Source organism: Ambystoma mexicanum, chromosome 3q (assembly GCF_040938575.1).
Source record: "Ambystoma mexicanum isolate Mex_15411 chromosome 3q, UKY_AmexF1_1, whole genome shotgun sequence".
NCBI classification, from domain to species: domain Eukaryota; kingdom Metazoa; phylum Chordata; class Amphibia; order Caudata; family Ambystomatidae; genus Ambystoma; species Ambystoma mexicanum.
In genome coordinates, this window is record NC_090926.1 from 686,197,938 (window position 1) to 686,219,012 (window position 21,075).

The 21,075-nt window shown below is 45.0% G+C and overlaps 1 protein-coding gene across 2 annotated transcripts in view; it reads left to right on the plus strand.

The window, feature by feature from the left end:
• The window catches only part of MYH10 (myosin heavy chain 10), a 1,173,511-nt gene that overhangs the window by 392,260 nt on the left and 760,176 nt on the right, over positions 1-21,075 (plus strand). For both annotated transcript variants that reach the window (XM_069654592.1, XM_069654593.1), the window contains exon 9: positions 16,209-16,272. In XM_069654592.1, coding sequence (XP_069510693.1) covers positions 16,209-16,272 — 64 coding nt within the window. The remainder of the gene's footprint in view (positions 1-16,208; positions 16,273-21,075) is intronic.

Below are 21,075 nucleotides of genomic sequence, written 5' to 3' on the forward strand. Positions count from 1 at the left end.
AGAATTGAGAAACGCGCACCATTTGATTGGATCGTTGCATATTTTGTAATACCCAAGGATTAGTAGAAGTGCTCTCCATTTGAAAAACCTTACCAACAGTGGAATCCTTTCTGTAAATCTGAATACATATTAGATTTCTTCCAGTATTTCTTTCACAAATAAAGTGGAAAAAAGCAAAATCTACACATGTTCCTAAGCCTTCATTAATGATGGGCATGTATGTACTTTTTGGCAAGGGACCATTTTATGTAATTATCTGTATGGCGCTTGGTGCCATAGACGTATAGTAGTGTGTGCAACAGGTATTAGAGTTCCGCAGATCGATGCTCTCTGCTTAACTCTGCAAAATGAGTCGACTCTGTGGGGAATATTTTACCCCCAGTTTTCTGAATCTGTGAATAAAATGTTTTTATAGTGAATAGAAATGTAATTCCTGTTCCCCATTGGGATATTTAAGCTCTAAAACATACTTCAAAGATGAAAGGATGAATGTTTACCTTAAAGTTACTGTTCGGATCAGACAGTAATAGTATTTTTAAATACTTATGTATTTATAAGAACTGGTATAGTTGCCTGTTTTTAGGAGATAAGTGTTTTATACCTGCTTATCTGCAAGGCTTGCTCCCTGCATTCATTTACTGACTTTAACAATGTTAGATGATTTTTAGAAAACCACGACTGTAACCCAATATATTTAGGAAACTGCACTGTGTGTCAGGTTTCCTTGTGTGTCTTGGCGTCGGGAAGGGAATCCTGCAGATACCAATACAGCTATCCACTGCATTACAGAAGTTTCTTCTGCAGATATCACTCGGGCCAAACGGTTCCGGGGTCTGAAATAATGACCTTGACGATTCCAAGCCTAGAATACAACATATACAAGGCTGGCATTTTTGTTCCTGGCCTTCTCCCGGTACCTTTTGGGTGGCAGGTGGGGGGGGGGGGGTCCTCCACTCCTCTGCTGTCTGTACCATGCCCACCCCTCTAGATCCTCCCACTTACCTGCTGCGCTCCAGTGCACTTTTCTGACTTCCTTCTAGGTTAAGCCACTTACAGACCTTCGTATCAGATGCTGCCTTCTGTAGGCAGCCTTTAGTGCGAAGTCCTTTAGGAAAGGCAAGTTCAAGATGGTAACCCTTTCTCAGATCCTTCAGGCCCTCCAACTTCATGATTGGTTTGTATCTCTGGACCTTCAGGATGCTTACTTTCATGTGCCAATCCATCTCCCTTTCAGGTTCTGCCATTTGGGCTAACCGCCACCCGAGGGTTTTCACCAAGTTAATGGCAGATGTGGCAGCAAGTCTCAGGAGGGGAGGGATTCAGATCTACCTCTACCTGATTGCTTGATCAGAGCAGTGTGCCCGGAACAAGCTCGAGATCATCTGAATTATGTTTGCCACTTCCTCCATAAATTGGGCTTCTCCCTCAACTTCAAGAAGTCCCACATGATACTATCACAGAAACTCCAATTTATTGGAGTAGTCCTGAACACATCCCTGGGGAAAAGCCTCGCCACCAGAGGTGATGGCTCAAGATATTCTACAGATGGTGACCAGATTTCAAAATGTCCAGTCAAAAGCCTTTGACTTTTTGAGGTTGCTTGGCCTCATGACATCCTGCATTTTTCTGGTGCCAGAGGCTCACCTGAGAATGAGGTCTCTCCAGTGGGCTCTAAGGACCCAATGGTCACAATTCTCAGGAAAGATGTCAGATCTCCTACAAATCCTGAACAGAGTCGCACAGGACCTTCAGTGGTCGGCCTGTCATGAGAACATCTTGAAAGGCGTTTGGCAACCATGGCCGTAGAAGGCAGTAGGGGCGGTCGCCTCACTCAGAGTCGGATTTGACCATCCGAGTCCAAACTACAATTCAACCTATTAGAGCTGAAAGCAATGAGGCTAGCACTGAAAGCTTTCCTGCCATTGGTACAGGGAAAACATTTTCTGATGACGGACAACACAGTGGCCATGCACTACCTCAACAAAAGAGGAGGCGTAGGGTCACTGCCACTGTGCAGAGAGGCAATGCAGCTCTGGTTCTGGGCAATTAGAGAAGGAATCTCTCTATCGTCAGTTTACCTAGCCAGAGAGAAGAACACGGAGGCGGACGCTTTGAGCAGGCAGACCAGTCTCCCACGAGTGGGAATTAGCTCAGGAAGCCCTTCAAGAGATCTTCACCCTTTGGGGAACCCCTCTGGTGGATCTGTTTGCAACGAGTCTCAACAAGAAATGCGAAGGGTACTGCTCTAGGGAATTTCCCCCGAGAAGAGCTCTAGGAGATGCGTTTGTGGTGGACGGGGAGTTTCCGCTTCTATATGCATTTCCGCCAGTCCCTGTCATTCCTCACGTAATAAGGAGGTTGAGAAGATTCTGGAAAACCATGATCCAAATTGGCCCAGACTGGGCCAGTAGGACCTGGCACCCGGATCTTCTAGATATGTCCATCTGTCTTCCGATTTGTCTGCCCCAAAGAGAGGATCTTCTCTCGCGAGAGGAGGGTCAGGTTCTCCATCCGGATATCAGAACCCTCAACCTTCACGCATGGTTTCTGAAAGGATGAGATCCAAAGAGATACAAAGATTGGGACCTCCCGGGTGACGTAATGGATGTGTTGCTTTCGGCCAGAAGACCAGCAACCAAATCACTATACTGCTGCTGTTGGAACAAATTCTGCAGCTGGTGTAGAGATAAGAATATTGACCCTTTTTCATGCAACACACCGACAGTATTATCTTTCCTACTACACTTAGCAAATTCAGGACTACAAGTCTGCACAATTAAGGGTTATCTCGCTGCGCTATCAATTTTCAAACGCATGGCTGAGGAACCCTCATATTTCAAGATGCCTTTAGTCATTCAATTTCTGAAAGGGTTGACTAATATCTACCCTCCAACTCCTTTTCAGGTTCCCCTGTGGGAATTTCTAATGGGCACTCCTTTTGAACCCCCTCCATTCCTGCCCATTAAGATTTCTTACTCTCAAAACAGTTTTCCTAGTGGCTATAACTTCTGTCAGAAGAGTGGGCGAACTACAAGCTTTATCTTGCAAACCTCCGCAAGGATAAAGTAGTCCTTCAAGTGAAGCCTAATTTCCTCCCAAAGATTGTGTCAGAATTTCATATTACGCAGAAAATAACATTACCTTCGTTCTGCCCTCTGCCTCATCCTGGGAAAGAGGAGGAAAGATTGCACAGACTTGATCCAAAGCGGGCTTTGAGGTTCTACATCAGCAGACTTGCAAGACTTAGGCAAGCAGACCAATTGTTTGTTGGGTATGCAGGACATAAACTAGGTCTATCCATCACCAAATCATCTCAAGATGGATAATTTTAACTATCCTAGAATGCTATAAATTGGCAGGAAAAGACCTCCCTCAACATTTGAGGGCTCATTCAACCAGGGGTATCGCAGCTTCATCAGTTCTCCAGGGGGGAGTTCCAATAAAAGACATCTGTGCAGCTGACACATGGTTGTCTGCACATACCTTTAGCAGATTCTATAGTCTAGACTCCTCCTCTAGCCAAGAACCTAAATTTGGAAAAGCTATATTGCACTCTGTGCACACTTAAACCATACAAATTTTTACTCCCGCTTCCTGTACACATTACTACTTTGGGAGTCTATCAAAGATGAGGAATACGTGGGAGGCCACAATCCATTCGAAGAGCAAGTTACTTACCAACTGTAATGTTCTTTCGAATGGATGTTCCACGTATTCCTTATCGCCCCTCCCATCCTACCCCGCAGCAAAACGTCCCTTGTAGTTGCAGCCTACGCTCCCTCAAGGGTACTAACCATCTCATACTAGACAAACATAGCACTGTAAAATGGAACTGAGCAACGGACGCTGCGCGCAACTATTTATACCTATGATGACATCGACGTCGATACGGAGGCCTCTGAGGGACATCGACTCGAGGGACATGGACGCGCAGCGCCCTCTACTGAAAAGCAATTCTGAGCCCAGCAAGCTGGAAATGAATATATGAAAGATAAGGAATATGTCGGAGGAACAACCAGTAGAAAGAACGTTAAAGTTGGTAAGTAACTTGTTAATCTGCCTGCCTGTGTTCTTCCCGAACCTGCAGTCTGAGGTGGAGATGGCTCTGCTTTCCTTGGACCTTCAGACGGTCCTCAAGTTTGATCTCTCTCGGATGAAATCCTTCCAGAAGTCCGAGGCACTGTTTGTGACTTTTGGGGGCTCTTCCTCCGGCTCCCAGGCCTCTAAGGCTTCCATCGCCCGTTGGATGGTTAAGGCCATTTCGGAGGCGTATATGGCCACGGGCAAACCGGTTCCTGAGGGGATTCATGCTCATGCAGTCATAGCCAAGGCCACGGCCATCGCATTTCAGAGACCCGCTTCATGGGAAGTCATCAGCAAGGCAGCTACTTGGACGGCTCAGTCGGCCTTCTGCAAGCACTATTCATTGGACACCAGCTCCAGACGCGATGCAGTTTGATCAGGCGGTTCTGAAGAACCTTTTTGCTTCATCCTAGATATGAGGCGGCTCCACCCAATGTTTCTTGTTCAGTGGAATCACCTACAAGGATGGAGGAAAGGAGACAGGACGTATGAGTAATTAAAGTTACTCACCATAGTGACTAGAGTACTCCTAGTCCATAGTCCCTTTTCCTCCACACATCCCTCCCACTTTGCCCCATTAGTATGCTAAGGACTAATGTTTAAGTATAGCCAGGTATCTAAGCGTCCGATGTGTTCAAAGGGGACTGAGGTGAGGCTCCGGAGTGCGGGCCTCGGCAGGGCGTTCCTATGCCCGGCCCGCACGCTATATTACATTTTAAAAGGGAGCACCTATTTTTCGATGCCAAAGGTTCTGGTACCGTCCCCATGTTGGGGGACGCCCACAAGGATAAAGGAAAGGGGACTATTAACTATGAGTACTCTAGTCATGAAGGTGAGTAACTTGAATTTTTGTGCTTCCTACTCATCTTCCCCAGTTGACCAGTTTTCACACAACAGTCATTCGCTTCAATCTCACTCAAGCACTCCCTTTACTCCAGAAAATATTTACAAGAAAAATAATGTGGTGCATTGATTAATTTTGTAAAAGCCTGAAAATGGCAAATCGAGCTAAAAGACATTGTAATGTGTCTGCATGGCTTGCTTTTAGTTTGTGTGGGCTTATTTAAAGCGCTGTGATAGGTATCTTGGTGCTCTTGAAGTATCAGCAGGAACATATAAACTCTGCCTTTTACATCATTTTTAATTTGTAGAGAGACTAGATTGATTGCTTCTTGACTGGAAAGATTTAAAGATTGTTCTTGAAACTTGCGAGGCAGCTTTTTAGTGCATCAAGATAGTGGTGCGCTATAAATACCTTTTGGCATCAATCATTAGCCTTCTATACCAACGCTGCTACTATAAATACAGCATAAACTCCTTCCTCAACCCCCACTATTAATTTAACCCAATTCCCTTTACAGCACTTCTCCACTTCTTCCCTTGTGGCTAGATGTCATAAATGCTCTGAATTGACATAGCGGTTTCTCTCTCAGGAAGAGAGGATTGTGTAATAACCCCTCCTTCCGATAGTGATAATAGCAATTAAGCATAGACACTTGCCATCTGTCATCCTGTGACAATCCATTGGCTAATCATAGCACATTTCAGTTTTCCATTTTGTTTTTGATTCAACACACAATCACTTTCGTTTGGACACATATCAACGGAACCCTGCCGCACCAGTGACTGGTCAAGAATAAATAAACATACAGAATATTGGAGTAGACCTTTCTTTCATACCCCTCTCTCACGCATCCCAACCCTGTGCCTATTCGTGTATATGAGATGTACATTTGCTAGGGTATACACCGATAATCCCCAAATTCAGACAAAGCAGTGATTTGGGGTACTCATCTGCCAGAGAGCAGAAAAAAGAAGAGCAAGTGACCTTGACAGGATATGACATATGGAGGAGGAGTGCACCCTGATTGGATGGGAGCAAGGCATGGTGCACTACAAGGAGAGGAACGATGGGGGATCGTAGTCCCTTTTTTGTTCGTTTCTTATTTGAAAGTTGGAGTTTTGAAAGGCTGCTAGAGAGTAGATAATAAAGAAGTGAAGCATAATGCTAGCCTCTGTGTCTTTAATAGAATCAAGAATCTTTGTTCTGTAAGCTTGGGTAATCTTCGTTAATACTGTTGTCTGTGTTTGTATCTGGAATTCAAATATGTCTATGCTGCTCGAACTCCTGCTCTTCAAAACGTCAAACATTCTTGTGGGAATATCAATTGTGTTTGATATAATTTTCAATTGTTTAACGTTTGAATATATAAAAAATTATAATGTTGCGCGCTAGTCTGTACATATTTTTCAGATACTTGGAGGGTACCAGTTGGCGCCATACAAAACTCCAGTAAATTAATGTTTCTTTGTAAGGTATCTTGAGCAATTGGACAGTCTACAAGTGTGCTGAAGGCAGTAAAATGACAAACGTTTCCATGGAGTCAGTCACTCAGCTTGAAGGTTTATCTTAAATTCACACCACACCAGCCTGGTTATGAGTGCAACCTCGCTAGAACGCTATACATGAGGACAAGAAAAGAATGGAGCATTCCCTTCGCCGGGTGCTTTGAAAAATAGTGAAAGTCACAATTGAGCAATTACCAGTGGAGTCGATGATCAGATAATGCGCAGTTTAGTAGTTGAATAATCAGTATGTACAGAAAGAGAGAAGGGATCAAGGGAACGGTACAATGGGCAGGCCTGGGTCAGGGTTCTCTGCAGGGTCAGGACATTTAGTTTAAGGGTGTATTTGGAAGCACAAATTGGAGCGAGATTTATGATATTGGGCGAGGGAGTGACAGTTGAGGGGACAAGGAGGCAGCACAGGGATGTTGGGCAACAGATTTCAGTTTGGTGCTGAAAGGAATGGTACGATTGTGAGTAGGTTTTTTTCAGAACCTATTTTGGTGAGGGGTTCTGAGAAGTTGAACTAAAAGTGCAACTAGTTTCACACTGATGTCTTTGACCAAACTCTAAATGGTTGGGTGGGTGAGCAGTTAGGATTACACTCAGTAGTGGGTAGGCCTGTTTGGAAACAACAAATGGGTTATCTGCCACTTTTGTATGCAACACAGTTAATCTTAAGCCTATACACTAAATGGCTAAAGTTGGGTAAACAAAATGGTTAGGCTAAATTGTACAGGCCTTTAAATGGCGAGTGTATCTTAAAACATTAGTGCAATGCTTAGTAAGTCTATTACTACGGTTTTCAGACCTCAACCTGTTAACGCAGGTAGTCTTGGTAAGCATGTTTCTTTACAAATTCACCGTAGAAAGGTCCCAATTAGTCCTCCAGCTATGGAGGGGGTAGTCTACCTGCCACCAAGCCCTAAATGACCAAAGGAGGTCTCCTTACTGTTAGGGAGAATTCTCATAAATGTGCTAATTCCCTTCACCTTAGAGACCACCAACAACTTTGCTGGATTTTGAGGACTTGATTTTTTTACCTGGAAAGAGTGTAAGCCTTTTTTCCCACTCTCATGTATTTTGATGTGTGTTTTACATTTGTGTTCTTTGATTATGGAGTTTTAGATAACTCCATAGGCATCATATTTTCATGTGTTACAGAGCACCCTCAGTGCAGTGACACAGGGATGTATTTTAGACTTCCCAAAGGTTTAGATACCTTCTCTGGGATAAACTACTGTTTCCCAGAGAATATAAAGTGAAATTGACTTTACTAGTCTTTCCAAATTCCTAGACCCAGCGCACACCATTTTACAATGGAGTGCTGGAGGGGTTACATGGTATCCCCTGTGTCTAAATACTCATGTAGAAGTCAAATGCTACCCTTTCCTATTGAAAAGGCTGGTGGCAGTGGTTTTACAATGAACTAGCATGATTTTTTCTGAGCACGGTAGCCAAAAATCACAGGAGCCATGTTTTTCAATATGTCCTAGGAGACCCAAATGCCCTCTGGCGTAATTGGCTGACTGACTGCCCGGCAAGGACAGCCACCCTGCTGGGTGAGTGACAGCTAGGCTGGAATGAAAGGGAGAAAACTGTTTAAAAGGCGAGTTTCTAGGACTGGGAAGCAGAGTCGACCACTGCAACGAAAGAACCGAAGACGAGCTGGGAGAGGACGGCTGCTGCACCTCGTGGACCATTGGTTTGCCCAGTGAAGCCCTGCTGCAGGTCCGAATTGCCAAACTCCATTGGACAGAGAAGCTCCTTCAATGACGGCTTCTTCTTTTGAGTTGGTGGGACCAATCAACTCATAAGACACCTGGATACCATTCTCAAGGCTGGTTAGGATTAACCAAGGAGAGGGACACCAGTTTGTGTTCTTGAATCTACAGCTACTGGAAACTGAAGTGACTCAATCTTGTTTGCTTTCTTCAACGATCCTGTGTAGTGCAGGAGTCTCCCAACGTCCTCCCTATTGTCCCCACGACCGAGGCTCAGGAACAGCAAGATCTGCAGAACCTGCCAGGAACCACAACTTCATCAGCATTTGTTTCTTCATACAAAGATACTGTGACAACCCGATTGAGAGAATGCCACTCTCGCGGTGATAGTTTGTGAAACTTTCCCAACTTGCAGGCCTAATCAGCTTGTGACCCGACATATGATTTTTTTTCCGTCTAAACTACTTATAAGAAATTGCGCAAAGACTTTACCGTTTGATACCAGAACTGCTCTTTCCTATCCAGAACACTAGTCCATTGACTTTGGCCTGGCCTATTGACTTGAATTGAACTCCTCTGGCTATAAAGAACTGTGTGATACAGACTTCTACCAAAGGTTGGTTTGGCTAACACCTGTAGTCCTAATTGTGTGTAGTGGTCCCAGAGTTTACTGCCTGCAATTCTGCCTAACACTTATCCATGTTACATCTCCTTTGTCTCTGTAAGGTAGCTACTTTTAAATTAAGGGCTTTACACCAATGCAAGTCAACAGGGATAGGGGCACATTAAGTGAACTAGGGTATCTTGACCTCCTATCTCCAAATTGAAATACCACAGACACTACGGGACAGGGAATCCATGGGAACAAGGCACATAATCTGCTTTCGTGTTGACAGGTCACACGTTCTGGCTTGAAGTCTCCAAATGAACATTTGACTGCGACAGAGCCCATAGGACAGGGTGTAGTCTGCTCAGCTTCATTCCCAGTTGCGCGGGAGGACCCCTCAGGGTCAGTTAGACAGGATTTGAAGTCGGTGTGACCGGCTCAACAGTCTCTTTGGAACAGGTGGCCAAAATCTGTGTTTCAGAAGGCCCTTCCTCATGGTCCGCCTGAAGCAGTAGGTTGGTGAGTTTCCAGCAGAGTTCTGGGGATGCTAGCAAAGTTATTCGCAATGCAACAGGAGGTACTGCAATGAATGCAGGGCTTCACACTATTTAGTCCCATCAACCTAAGGGTGAAGGCATCCAGTTTTCCCAGTTGATTTGAAGGCAGAGGTCCAAAATTGTGGTTGGCTTGGCCAATGTTGGTCACAGCAGCGAGTCTTTGGCGTTCCTTCAGCTCCAGATGCTTGGATCTTTTGGGCGACTATCTTGAATGGCTCCCGGTCCTCCTTTTACCAAGATCTCTCGCTGGCTGCAGTCCCTGCCCATCTATTGAATGGACCTAAGTGTACCCCGCCCCCCCTCCCCCGAACTGGACTACTGAGAAATGTTATGCCTTTACATAGCAATTTCCATCCTGAGAAAGGAGGAAGATGACTAACAAACAATATGGCACAGAAAAGAGGGCTTTTATTATGAGGAATGGCCATTTTGAGTGCATGACTGTGCACAAGGAGACAAACCGTTCACTGCCACCAGTTTGTTCAGTAGACATCACAAAAGGAACTGGGATGTAATTTAGAGTTAAGGAAAAATGAAAGTGACAGTGTCCTTGAAGCACTGAAATGAAGGTGGTTTGTGCTACACTGCAAAACAAAGGTAGGTACATTTCCTACGCTGGTAGCCATGGGTACTGACCAGTGCACTGCAATGGAAATGGGTGCTGGTGAGTGAGGTAAAAAAGCCTTGTGAGCATACATCTGAAACATAGCTGGGAAGCCAGGCTTCGCTGTACTTGGGGAAACACTCCCCAAGGGTTATGGGTAGGATGCACCTTTTAATGCTAGCATGCATGCCCACCTGCCCTCCTTCTCAAACCTGGAACTAGTTTAAATTTTGCCCAACGTCTCTGGTTTCAGGAAAAGACTGCTATCCCAGACATCTGGTCACCTTAGGTAGTCCGTCCAGTACTGTTTTTAGCATTACACTACTTGTCGCTCAGACCACCCGTTCTTTTTCCCTGGGTCAGGTCACCATCTCTTACTTCGATAACTGGTGCGCTGAAGCACTCGACTCCCTCTCGCTGCTCAAATCTTTCTAAAACAGTAAATGCCATTCACCCAGTCCCAGATGGTTCGCAGCAGCTCTAAAAAATAAAATAACTTAATAAAAATTAAAACTAATTAAAAGCTTGAACCATATCCTGGAGCGTAGATGGTGTTCAGATTGATCTACACCCAACAGACTTGTCTACGCCTCCCAGCTCAAACACTACTGTCCAGAAATCCACAAAGCCCAAAAATCCTATTACAAGAACAGAATCTCCAAAGCCCCACACCCAGTCAGGGAACTGTTTAAGCTCATCCCTGAATTCAACGCCCCTGCATGCTTCACCGACTCACTGCACCCACTACAATCCATTTGTGACTCTCTCAGACCCTTTTGCAATAAATCACTAGGGAGACTCACTTCTATCCTCTCATCCCTCCTCCACCCTCCCATGCTTTCTCACCCCCTCTAACAGAACCACCATCTACCCTTCCACTTTTCTCCTTCTCACCACTCTCCCCCTCAGAATTCCTCAAACTATTATCACACAGCCGTCCAGCAGACTCCCCACTTGTGCTGACAATCCCGGACAAACCATCAACTCTTCACTTACTTTCTGCATCTTCCAAGTAGAATTTAAAACCTCCTTCATCAAGCCCCGCCTTAAAAAGGCCTCCCTTGATCCACTTGACCCAACCAATTACAGACCCATCTGGAATAACCGCTATATAGCCAAACTAGCTGACGGAGCAGCATACTTGAAACTATGCCCTTTTTCATATAATCTAAAAAGATCCTTGAATCTGCTCAGTCAGGCTTCAGACCACTACTGGGAACAGAGTCGTGCTTACTTTCCATTTGGGACAATCTAGAAATTCACACTGACTCAGATGGATGCACCGCCCTAATCCTGCTTGACCTCCCAGCAACGTTTGATACCATAGACTTCTCCATCCTCTCAGAGCGACTACATACCCTATGCATTGAGGATCTAGCTCTGAACCGGATTTCCTCCTTCCTCTCCAACCTATCACAAATCGTACACTTACCTCAGTTCTCCTTGTAGCCCCACCCAGCCCTTCATGGTGTGCCGCAAGGTTTCCCTCTCCCCTCTCCAACATCTACCTGAACCTGCTGGCCGCTCTCATTCGATCTCATGGTCTATCATGCTACAACTACACCGATGACACCCAGCTCATCCTCAACATTTTAAATATCTATTCCTCTATCTCTCCCGATCTCGCAGCTTGCGTCTCCGAGAATGGCCGGCATCCAGTGTTCAATCACCTGCTACTCAACCCAGGCAAACCCAAGATCATCCTATCTGGAAAAACAGCTCTTCCCTCAACCCATCCCCTGGCCTCCCTCTCTGGGCCCACCTCCCTCCACCTCTAACACAATTAAAATCTCCAACCTGACTGTCGCCTCACATCGTATCATTTGCTGCATTGTTCCTTTCCACACAGTTAACACAATTATCACAATCATAATATCACGCCTAGACTATGCCAATACACTATATTTAGCATGGGGGGAGCACCTCCCATCTGGGAACTAAGAGTGCAAAATACAGCTGGAAGACTCTGCCTAGCCTTAGGTCCTAGAGAGCACATCTCTCCTGGCCTCTCGAGTTCTCCATTGGCTTCAGATCGGTCAGTGCGTGTCAGGTAGATTTGCTTTTTTTGAGTGAAATTCTCCCCACTGCGAGTCCCCCAGCATTTCTGCTGGACTATTGGATTTTTGGACGGATTCTCCTGAGTGAGTGGGAACCTTTTTCCACACTCTCATTCTTTTACTCTAACCATGGAAACCTCTTTTTGGTACTTTTTAATGGAGTTATGCTTTCCTTCATCTTTTCTGGCATCTAAGTTTTATTATTGCCGCACAAAGCACTTTTTTGCAGTGTTGATGGGAGCTCCTTCAGCTTCCCTTTTTATTTTAGCTGCGTTAACGCATGTTACCAGGGCAAGGTGACACTTTTTGTCCCACCTGTATCTTATTTTGCGAGATCAGCACAACCCACCTTAAGTGAAGTGCTGAGGAGAAACATTGCCTCCCTTTTCTTGCTTTTCCAGTAACTTTTATTTACTGTTCCAAGTTCATTTGACAGGCTGGTGGCAGTGTACCTTTTTGCACAACTGTTTGTGGACTTTTTCTGCAAGCTGTCTTTGCAACTGTGGTAGCCGACACAATGGACACCATTTTTCTAAAATGGTGGCTGTAGTTTTCAGTCCTGTTCAAGGTAACTTAGCACTTCCTGGGACTTTTTCTGTCTGTCTGGGTGGGGAAGGTTTTGATGGGTCTTTTGTCTTAGGTAGGCTTCATTGGAAAATCCCACAAGGCTCTCTGAGTGCCTGAAAGGACGGGAATAAGGGGAGGTGACAGAAACTACCCTAGTCTTTGTCCTGCAGTGTTCCAGCCTGAAGCCAGTTTGTGCTGGGAGGCTGGATGACAGCCACCCCCCAGGCTTGAATGGATGTATGTCTGGTGATTGGTGGGCTCAGCTGGTTTTCCTGCATAAAAGGCGAGGGTCCTGGGGCTGAAACTCAGTCGTCCACTGGGCTGAAGTTTCGAAGAGGAATTTGCAGATGGACGTCCCCAGCAACTTCCAGCGACTGCCAGAACCGTTGAGTGACCGCTGCCGAACCAACCCTGAATTCTGAGTGACAGGGAAGATCTGCTGAAGATGACTTCCTCCACTGGACTGGTGGGCCTAACCAGTCTGAAGACGACCTGCATTTTATGCCTCCCCTTGAAAAGCTGCTATCTCCCCAGCTTGCAAATTCGCAATACTCTGGGACCTGTGCCATTTTGTGGTGCATTGTCTTGTGAAATGCGGTTTCGGCTGAGACCTTGTGGGCATCCTTTTGGGCCTGCAGTGACTTTCCTGCTCTTAGACGTACCCTCAGCCGAGTTGAGGACCGAGAACCAGAGAGAAGTCTGCCGGACCATAATTGTTGCTGTTCCGAAGGGTGTGAAGGGCTCCAACGAGCCGGTGTCGTGGAGATCCTCTGCTTGGCGTCCCACTGCAAGAGAGCAACTGTCTGACCCCTCAAGTTCCTTCTTCAGCCGCCCTGTGGGCCGTCCTGTGGCATTGTGTTCTTAATTGAAAAGGTACTGTACCGCTCCTAGGTACTGACCTGGGGCTTGCTGAGTTATTGTCTCGTGGGGGCTGCATTCAGCTGATTCCTGCACCTCTCCTGGGCCTACCCAGAGTCCCTTTAAGGTGGGTGACCCATTCGGCTCTATCCTGCCTTAGAACATTAGTCCCTGGGGCATTACTGCAAGGGAAATCCCAAATTCCCTTGCCACTGTGAAAACTTACCTACAAACCTGAAGGGTGCCTGCTGGGCCCTGCCTTCTGGAACATTGTACTCTACTTCCCTGCCTGTTCTTCAGCAGCCCTTGGCCACTGGTGCCCCAGTGTCCCTTCTAACGTTCTGACTTACACAAGATAGGGTTGGACTGCCTAAGTTAGGCTAAGCTAAAAGTACTTCCGTTTCTGGACAGGTTTGCCTCCCCAGTTCAGGTGTTTCACTGGATTTTCTGTGCTACCATGGTATATTCTAACAAGAATTGATTACTGTGAATATTGCAATTGTTTCTTCTCTTTTGCCCTACTGTGAATAGTACGTACTTGATTTACTTATAAGCTTTGTTGTATATACAATAAATCTTTCTATAGAACTCCCTAGTGTCAGTGTTTCCTTGAACCATGTGTATGCTCGATGTTCTGTGTGCCTCACTACAGCCCTCCTCCCTCCTAGACTAAGCCTGGCTGCTCAGCCATTGCTACCAAATTTTTGGTTAGTTCAGGCTAAACCTAAGGGTTATAACCCTGTTCACCAAGTGTGGACTTTCTAAAGTCTTGTCCCAAACAGGACTTTACCAAAACCCCTTAACAGCGCGCTACCTTCAAAGCAATGTGTATCACTCATTGAGCCTTCAACAATAAAGGACCTGAATACCTGCAACAAAAGTTTACTCGCTACAGACCAAACAGAAGACTCAGCACGTTTACTCGTAATTCCAGTGACCAGATCAACTCTTAATGGGAGCACCTCCTTCTCAGTAGAAGCACCCACAATTTGGAACTCTCTTCCTATAACTATTTGCCGCATGGAGGACAACCTTGTTTTCAAGAAAACACTCAAAACATTGCTCACCCCCCTTGCCCATGCTACGTAATACCCCTGCATGACAAACAACCCCTTATTTTGCCTCTGTGACGTTCACCCTCAAATTTCCACCTGTTCAGCCTCTCCTTCATGCTCCCCTTCCACGCTAAGCGAAAAGGATCGGGTAGTCAGAACTTCCAGGTGGGAAATGGATGTTCAACGGACTCTGGTGGATGGGGGTTGGCGGGTAGTGATCGGTTTCTCTATAGAGGACCGGGATGCCTGGAGACTGGCAATGGCACGGATGACCAGTTCAGTATTTTTCTATAGGTGACTACGCATTATCGCAGCCATATTTGAATCCTTTATACTACATTTTACTGCAATAACCAAATGGTACTGACAAGAGGACCTACGCTGGTGGTATCTGTTTCTTATCCAACTGTGCATGTAATTTGGATGTTGACTGCAGGTTAGCTATGGATGCATGTGCTCTGCATGTAAAGTATAGCGGAGCCCTCAACCGTAGGCAATTGCCATAGGGATTTATAGACTATTTACAACACCCTGCCCCGCTCACAATCCAACCCATAGAATACAGCTGAGTCCCACAAAAAATTCAGTACAGCTGTCACTTAGCCACTTACATAGCATTCTTGCCTTATGCAATATGCGCTATATGATTTCAAATGGTTTAACCTCATCATGTCTGACGGTTCCCTATCATTGTATTGCTCCTTTTATTCACATTTGCACAGACTGCGGTCTTCTGAAGAACATTCATCCACTACAGTGCTTCAGAGCCATACTAATAGCAGTAGGCACTATACACACATCAAATAACATAACATTTGCACTCTAGTGCTCCTAATTGTAGCCCCCAACCCCCCCTTAGAAATACAACAGTACTAGGTCCCATGATGTAATAAGAAAACTCGAAGGGATGAACTATACCTAGTTTTCATGAGTCTAATTGCTAGCCTGCTTACTTCTCTTTTTCCACTAAATCAAGGCCCACAGAGGTTTCTCCGACATTTCTTTCAGAGAAGCTGTTGGTTATCCAATCAGTAACGCTATTCTGGGGCATATCCTCCGTTACAGGATGAGGTTTACATTTTGTTGCATAAGCAAGCAATTCTTTGTGGTATCACTTTGGATTCCAAGGTTGCACTTGCAAAAAGGAGAAAAAAACCTTTACTCTGGTTTTGCGCAAAAATACTTTTATGGGCTGAGTCTTTAACAGTATTTTCCCTGAATGTGAATCATATGGCCTCTGAATCCCTGTTGAGTTTTAAAGGCGTTTGTTTAGAACATTCTCAGCTTACTCTGTCAAAATAAATGCTGTTTTTCTTTTCTTTCTTTTTTTTTATTTTTTAAACTGTATGGAAATCTCACACTGTCATTCTATTGACATGTCAATCCCAGGAATAAGACTCGGAAGCAATCTGTTGTACTGACCTAGAGTGGCCATCTGGTTAAGCTGGCATCATTCTGAAGTTCCCCAGCACTTTTGAGGGTGCCCTGGATGTGTTCAAAAGATCACATATGTAGGTCTCCTTTAGCTCCACAGAGACCCTCTTTTATAGATGGATTTAAAATATTGCCACACATTTTGTGAACTATTCCTCAGCAGAGCTTACAAGAGTGATGCCCAAGGACCTAGCTGTCGGTGATCTGAAAGGGCTCCAGCATTCCCTGTTTATTTTGCTTCAATGTTTTCCCACAGTAATGTTCAATGCTTTTATTAACACCATATTTGTCGATTTACTTGTGTTTTGCTTTGCAGGGCAAGTTCATAAGAATCAACTTTGATGTCACCGGTTACATTGTTGGGGCCAACATTGAGACATGTATCCTGTTTCAGTAATGTGGAGTGGGTTTTCCCTGAACATGTTTTGGTGCAGCTTCATGAATGTATGTAATGTTATGTCGTGTGCTTCCCTTGGCCCTGCCTGAATGCTTGCTTGATGAATGCCTGGTGGAATGAATGCCTGTGGAATGTTGTGGTGGGAGTGCCCCTGTAAATTCCATGAATGTCAGTTGAATTGAAGCAGCCTGTGAGAGTGGAGGCCGTGGATGTCTTCCTGGACCTTCATACCTTTTGGATTTACCCATTGTGTCATCATGTAACCCTGAAGCCATTCAATAAGTTTGCTTCCTGACCTGTGTCTCTGGAGTACTTTTTCACCTAGAGCAAGAGCTCTACTTAACAATTACCTCGCCCCCTCACCGTCTGCAAGTGAAGCAAAGCAACCATACAAGAACACTTAATCTGTGACAGTCCCACAGCAGACTCTAACAAAGGAACCAGCCCCAACTAACCACACTTCACAATGCCAAACTACTAAACCCAACACTCTCATGCATCCTACTGCTAACTACTAAGGTGCACTGAGCCACAGCGCACCCTTTAGCTACTACTACACCGATGCAAAAATTAACAAGAGGACCGGAAGATGAACACGTCGAGAAACGAACACCCTTCTGCTATGACCTGCCACACCGAAGCTTCAGGCCAGCCACGCCCGAGAACATAACGTCCCCAAGAGGACGCTATCTACACCTAACATCCGCAACCTTCCAAATACAATAACTTGCTCCATCCGCCTGGGTCTGTCACCCCTAGCACACCTTCTCTCCAAAGCAATGACTCCAACTTCACTATCAAGAGCAATCACACTTGCATTCAGACTACCTGTCAAGCCACCCACAAAACCCATGAACCAAACAAACTAGCATGCACCACTGTGAGAACCACCGATCACTAAAACATCTAATGCCTGACCCACCTAAAACATCCAGAACTACCTCCTCTCCTGAAAGGAACACAATAAAAAGGCAGAAAAATGATAGTAGAGTGACAAACTAGGCAAAGAGCACACAAAACACACGCAAACACGCGCCACAGTGCACATGAGCAGAGGTAAGCCACACCATCTGCCCGTGTGATGCAAGAAACCCAACGCAACTACAAATCAATAGAGCGCTAGACCATTACATAAATATGGGATAGCTACCCCCATAAATTTGCATCCAGATAGTAAGAATTGAACCTAGTTTGTAAATAATCATACTCAAAACATCACTCATAGGTTCTCGATCATCTCAAATCTCCATGTAAAAAATTGTAAACACCACTATGCTCTCATATACCTCCTAACTCCCAAGGCTAGCAGTGCCGCAATGGGCTGCTTAAAAAACACTCCATTCACTAGGACTCCATGGCTCAGAGAAGGCAACCTGTGGACAGCGTTGTATCAGTGAGGACATAAGAAAAAGGAGGACATTGTCTTTCGTAAAAAGGCATGTTCGTGGGTTGCTTGTCAAACTTTGGTGACTCGCTGTCCCTCTACTCTTAAAGTACTGTGGTTTTTGACAAGGGGTAATTCTTTCATGTTGCGCAGCATCAGGCAACAAATGTTTTGTTATTTCAGGACGTTTTTTTGTTGGGAGAGCAACTTGCATCCGTTGGATATGATGTACGCTGAACATTGCTATGTACTCCACATGTTTTTTATTTGTGCCCTTTAATTCATAACTCTTTTTTAGATGATCAACCACACTTTTGGTTTTGCTTCAATACAGGATTTCTTTTCTTTTTTGATTTATAAAAGGGAAAAGGACAAGTGGGGGAACATTCATTCCAATGTTATTCCTAACATCAACATTGTGTGCCTAGAAGTGTATAGAGTGAAGCATGCCCACATTTAATCACCTTTTGGACAATTCACTAGGCATGTCAATTGATTAAGGCAGATACTGAGGCATTATCCTGCCCACCCTTCCAGAATGTGTTTTTAATATCACAGATGCCTCCTTTTAGGGGAGATTTCCTAAAGTCCCACTTGTAGGTAAGACTTTGGTAAGCTATCCCAGTGGTTTGTAGATCCCCAACTCTTAGTGTCAGTCTGTACTACTCAGAGACAGTGGTAGTGTGGCAGAGCAGTCAGGCTTATCTTAAGAGGAAGATGTGAGCTGTAGGTAAGTAAACATCACTTTTGTTCAAAATTTGTTGTGTTAATTATTGTTGACTTGAAAACTAACAATACGATGGTTATATTTTACTTCTATACATCAGTAGTTGGTTTTACCAACACGAGATGGTGTGCAGGGGATGGGAGGATGCCTATGTTGAATCTTCTTTTTCCTAGCTGTAGGTAAGCACACTCTACCGTTAGAAATGCACTTCAAAGAAACACTTTAGCATAAATGTATATTAAAATATAGATTTATTATATTTACACAAGAGTCACTGTTAAATACTTGGCGCAATAAACCAACACACAGGTATACTTTTCAATACTTTCAAGGGGTCACTTCTTAGTTTGTAGTTGCTGAACAGCAGTTTGATAGCTCTATCGGTAATACCGTGCACCCACAAAGTAATGCGCTAATTGTATTTTGTCTGCATACACATATAAGATAGTGATTTTTGTGAATGAAAACAGTTGGTTAGTGTTCTCCTAGCAGAGCTTCAGGTTCTAGAGGCAGTTTTGCGGCACAGCAAGTCTTTCAAAGTCAAAAACTCAACTCTAGCTAAAAGGCAGTTCGTAACGGCTTAAAGTCTTGAAAAGCAGTAGAAATCAAAGGTTCCTGTGGGCACTTTCTAGTCTTTAGGAAGGAAGATGCAAGAAGGCTTAACCAACGTTGGAGACCCTCCCTACATATTATCCCCACCAAAAATATTGCGGTACATATGGTTGTTTCTCGCCATAGGCAGTATTTTTTGGGGGGGAAATTTGTGGGAGCGGGGGTTGCGCGGGTGTCCCCCGCACATTTAAAAATGGTGTAGGTGTTGCCGGGGTGTCCCCTGCAGGGTCCATGGCTCAATATTGCTTCAAAGATATGGCAATATTTTTGTTTCGCAATATTTTTGCAGGGATGTTAACACATGGAACCCTGTTAAAGGACTTGCTAAAGGGGATACACGCAGCGGCTTGAATCAGAGGTAAGAGGGGGGTTGCCCTGGACATCTCAAAGTGCACTCCATTGCTCTGGAATCAGGTAAGTAATACCTTTTTCCTTGCAGTACCTTAAGTTAGAAGAAAAACTGTTGTGTGCATGCTCCGCAATTTTGCAGCTCTGGACCCGATCTCTGGATTCCTTCATCTGGTGACTGAAGGCAGGACAATGGACGGGATCTCTCAGCAGAAGTTTCTAGGGTGGACATCTGGTATGACTTTCATGAATTTCTTTGGTCACTGTGGTTTTGGCGCCTTTTCTGAAGCACCAACAAAGGACCCGATTCTCCCAGTCATTCTTCTTCGCTTCCTGCAGTCCCACAGTCTGATGAGGGAGCTGGGAGAGTTGGATCGGATCTCTGGAGTGTCCTTGAGGGCGCAGCAAAGATTTGGATGGATTCGGCCTTTCCTCAACTATGTACTCGAAATGGGCAGCAGATCTCCTAGCATTGGAGTTCCGCAGGTCTGGAAACTCACAGCACCTCGGAAGATGGCTCAATTCAAAGTTCGTCTTGGGACTGGTTGTTCACACCAGTCAAAGCGAAGGAGTCATCCTCTTCGGAGTTCCTCTGTCGTACAGAAAACTGGGTCAGGAAAGCAGTGGTTGCTTCAGTGTTTCAAAGGGTCTGCCGGCGTCTCTGGTCTTCTTCGGTTACTTCAGATTCCAGTGGTCGACTCGCTTTTCACTCCAGGAGCCTCACCTTTTATACAGTTCCAGCACACACTCCTCTGCAATCTCTCAGCAATTTACAGAAAGGGGCGTTTGGCTGTCCAATCAGGACAGCCACACCCCAACTGGGAGGAGGATCTATTCAGGCACTCTGACAAAGGACAGGAGGATGGAAAACTCCTCCCCCACTTCCTGCCTGCCCAGCCACTTTGGAACCTAGGCGGGTACACCAAGGGTTCCCGCCGAAGGCAAATGACACACACAGGCCTCCGCCTCCCAGAATGATAGAGGAAGGGCCAACAAAGAATAACCATGCTAGAAATGGCAAAACAAGAAGAGAGGTTAATGCTTGTGTGCCCCTATTTTGCACTACCGAGGCTATGGACATAGCGTGCTGTAGAAATTACATAATAGTTGGTAGAACACGTCCACTGCCACCAGGCATAACTTGGAATTGTCTGTGACCAATAAGTCACAGGAAAAGAGTCAAGGGGGATGCCAGGTACCCCTTTGCCACTTCACATAAGGTTGGCGTGGGCCAATCTCTGACTACAAAGTTTTAGGAGAGGTGCTAAGTATTTCTCTACCCTTAAGAACTGTAGATACTCTAGGATAAAAAAAAATCTCAAAGGAGGACCTTAAGGGTCCCAGCAACACTTCCCCTAAGGAACTGTGTGCTGCAATAAAATACAGATGCCTTTTAAGAGCTATGGAGGAGAAATAGACTCCACAGGACAGGTACAATACAAAGAATAGAGCTCCAAAAGAGAAAGTCCAGAAGAATAAATGATTGGAAAAAGGCTCCACTCATTCAAGAGTTCAGTAAAAGGTCCAGAAGTCCAGCAAAGGTTCTGGGGGGTCTCACTAGGAAAGGGAATGAAGCATACAAATTATAAATCTCCCAACACCTCCCTGTTTCACTGACTCAAGATAAGGAGTGCATTTCAATGACAATTGGGCATTTTAATATGCCTTCTACATGCCTTCTACATATACAGCCAGCAGACTGATATCTGCATGTA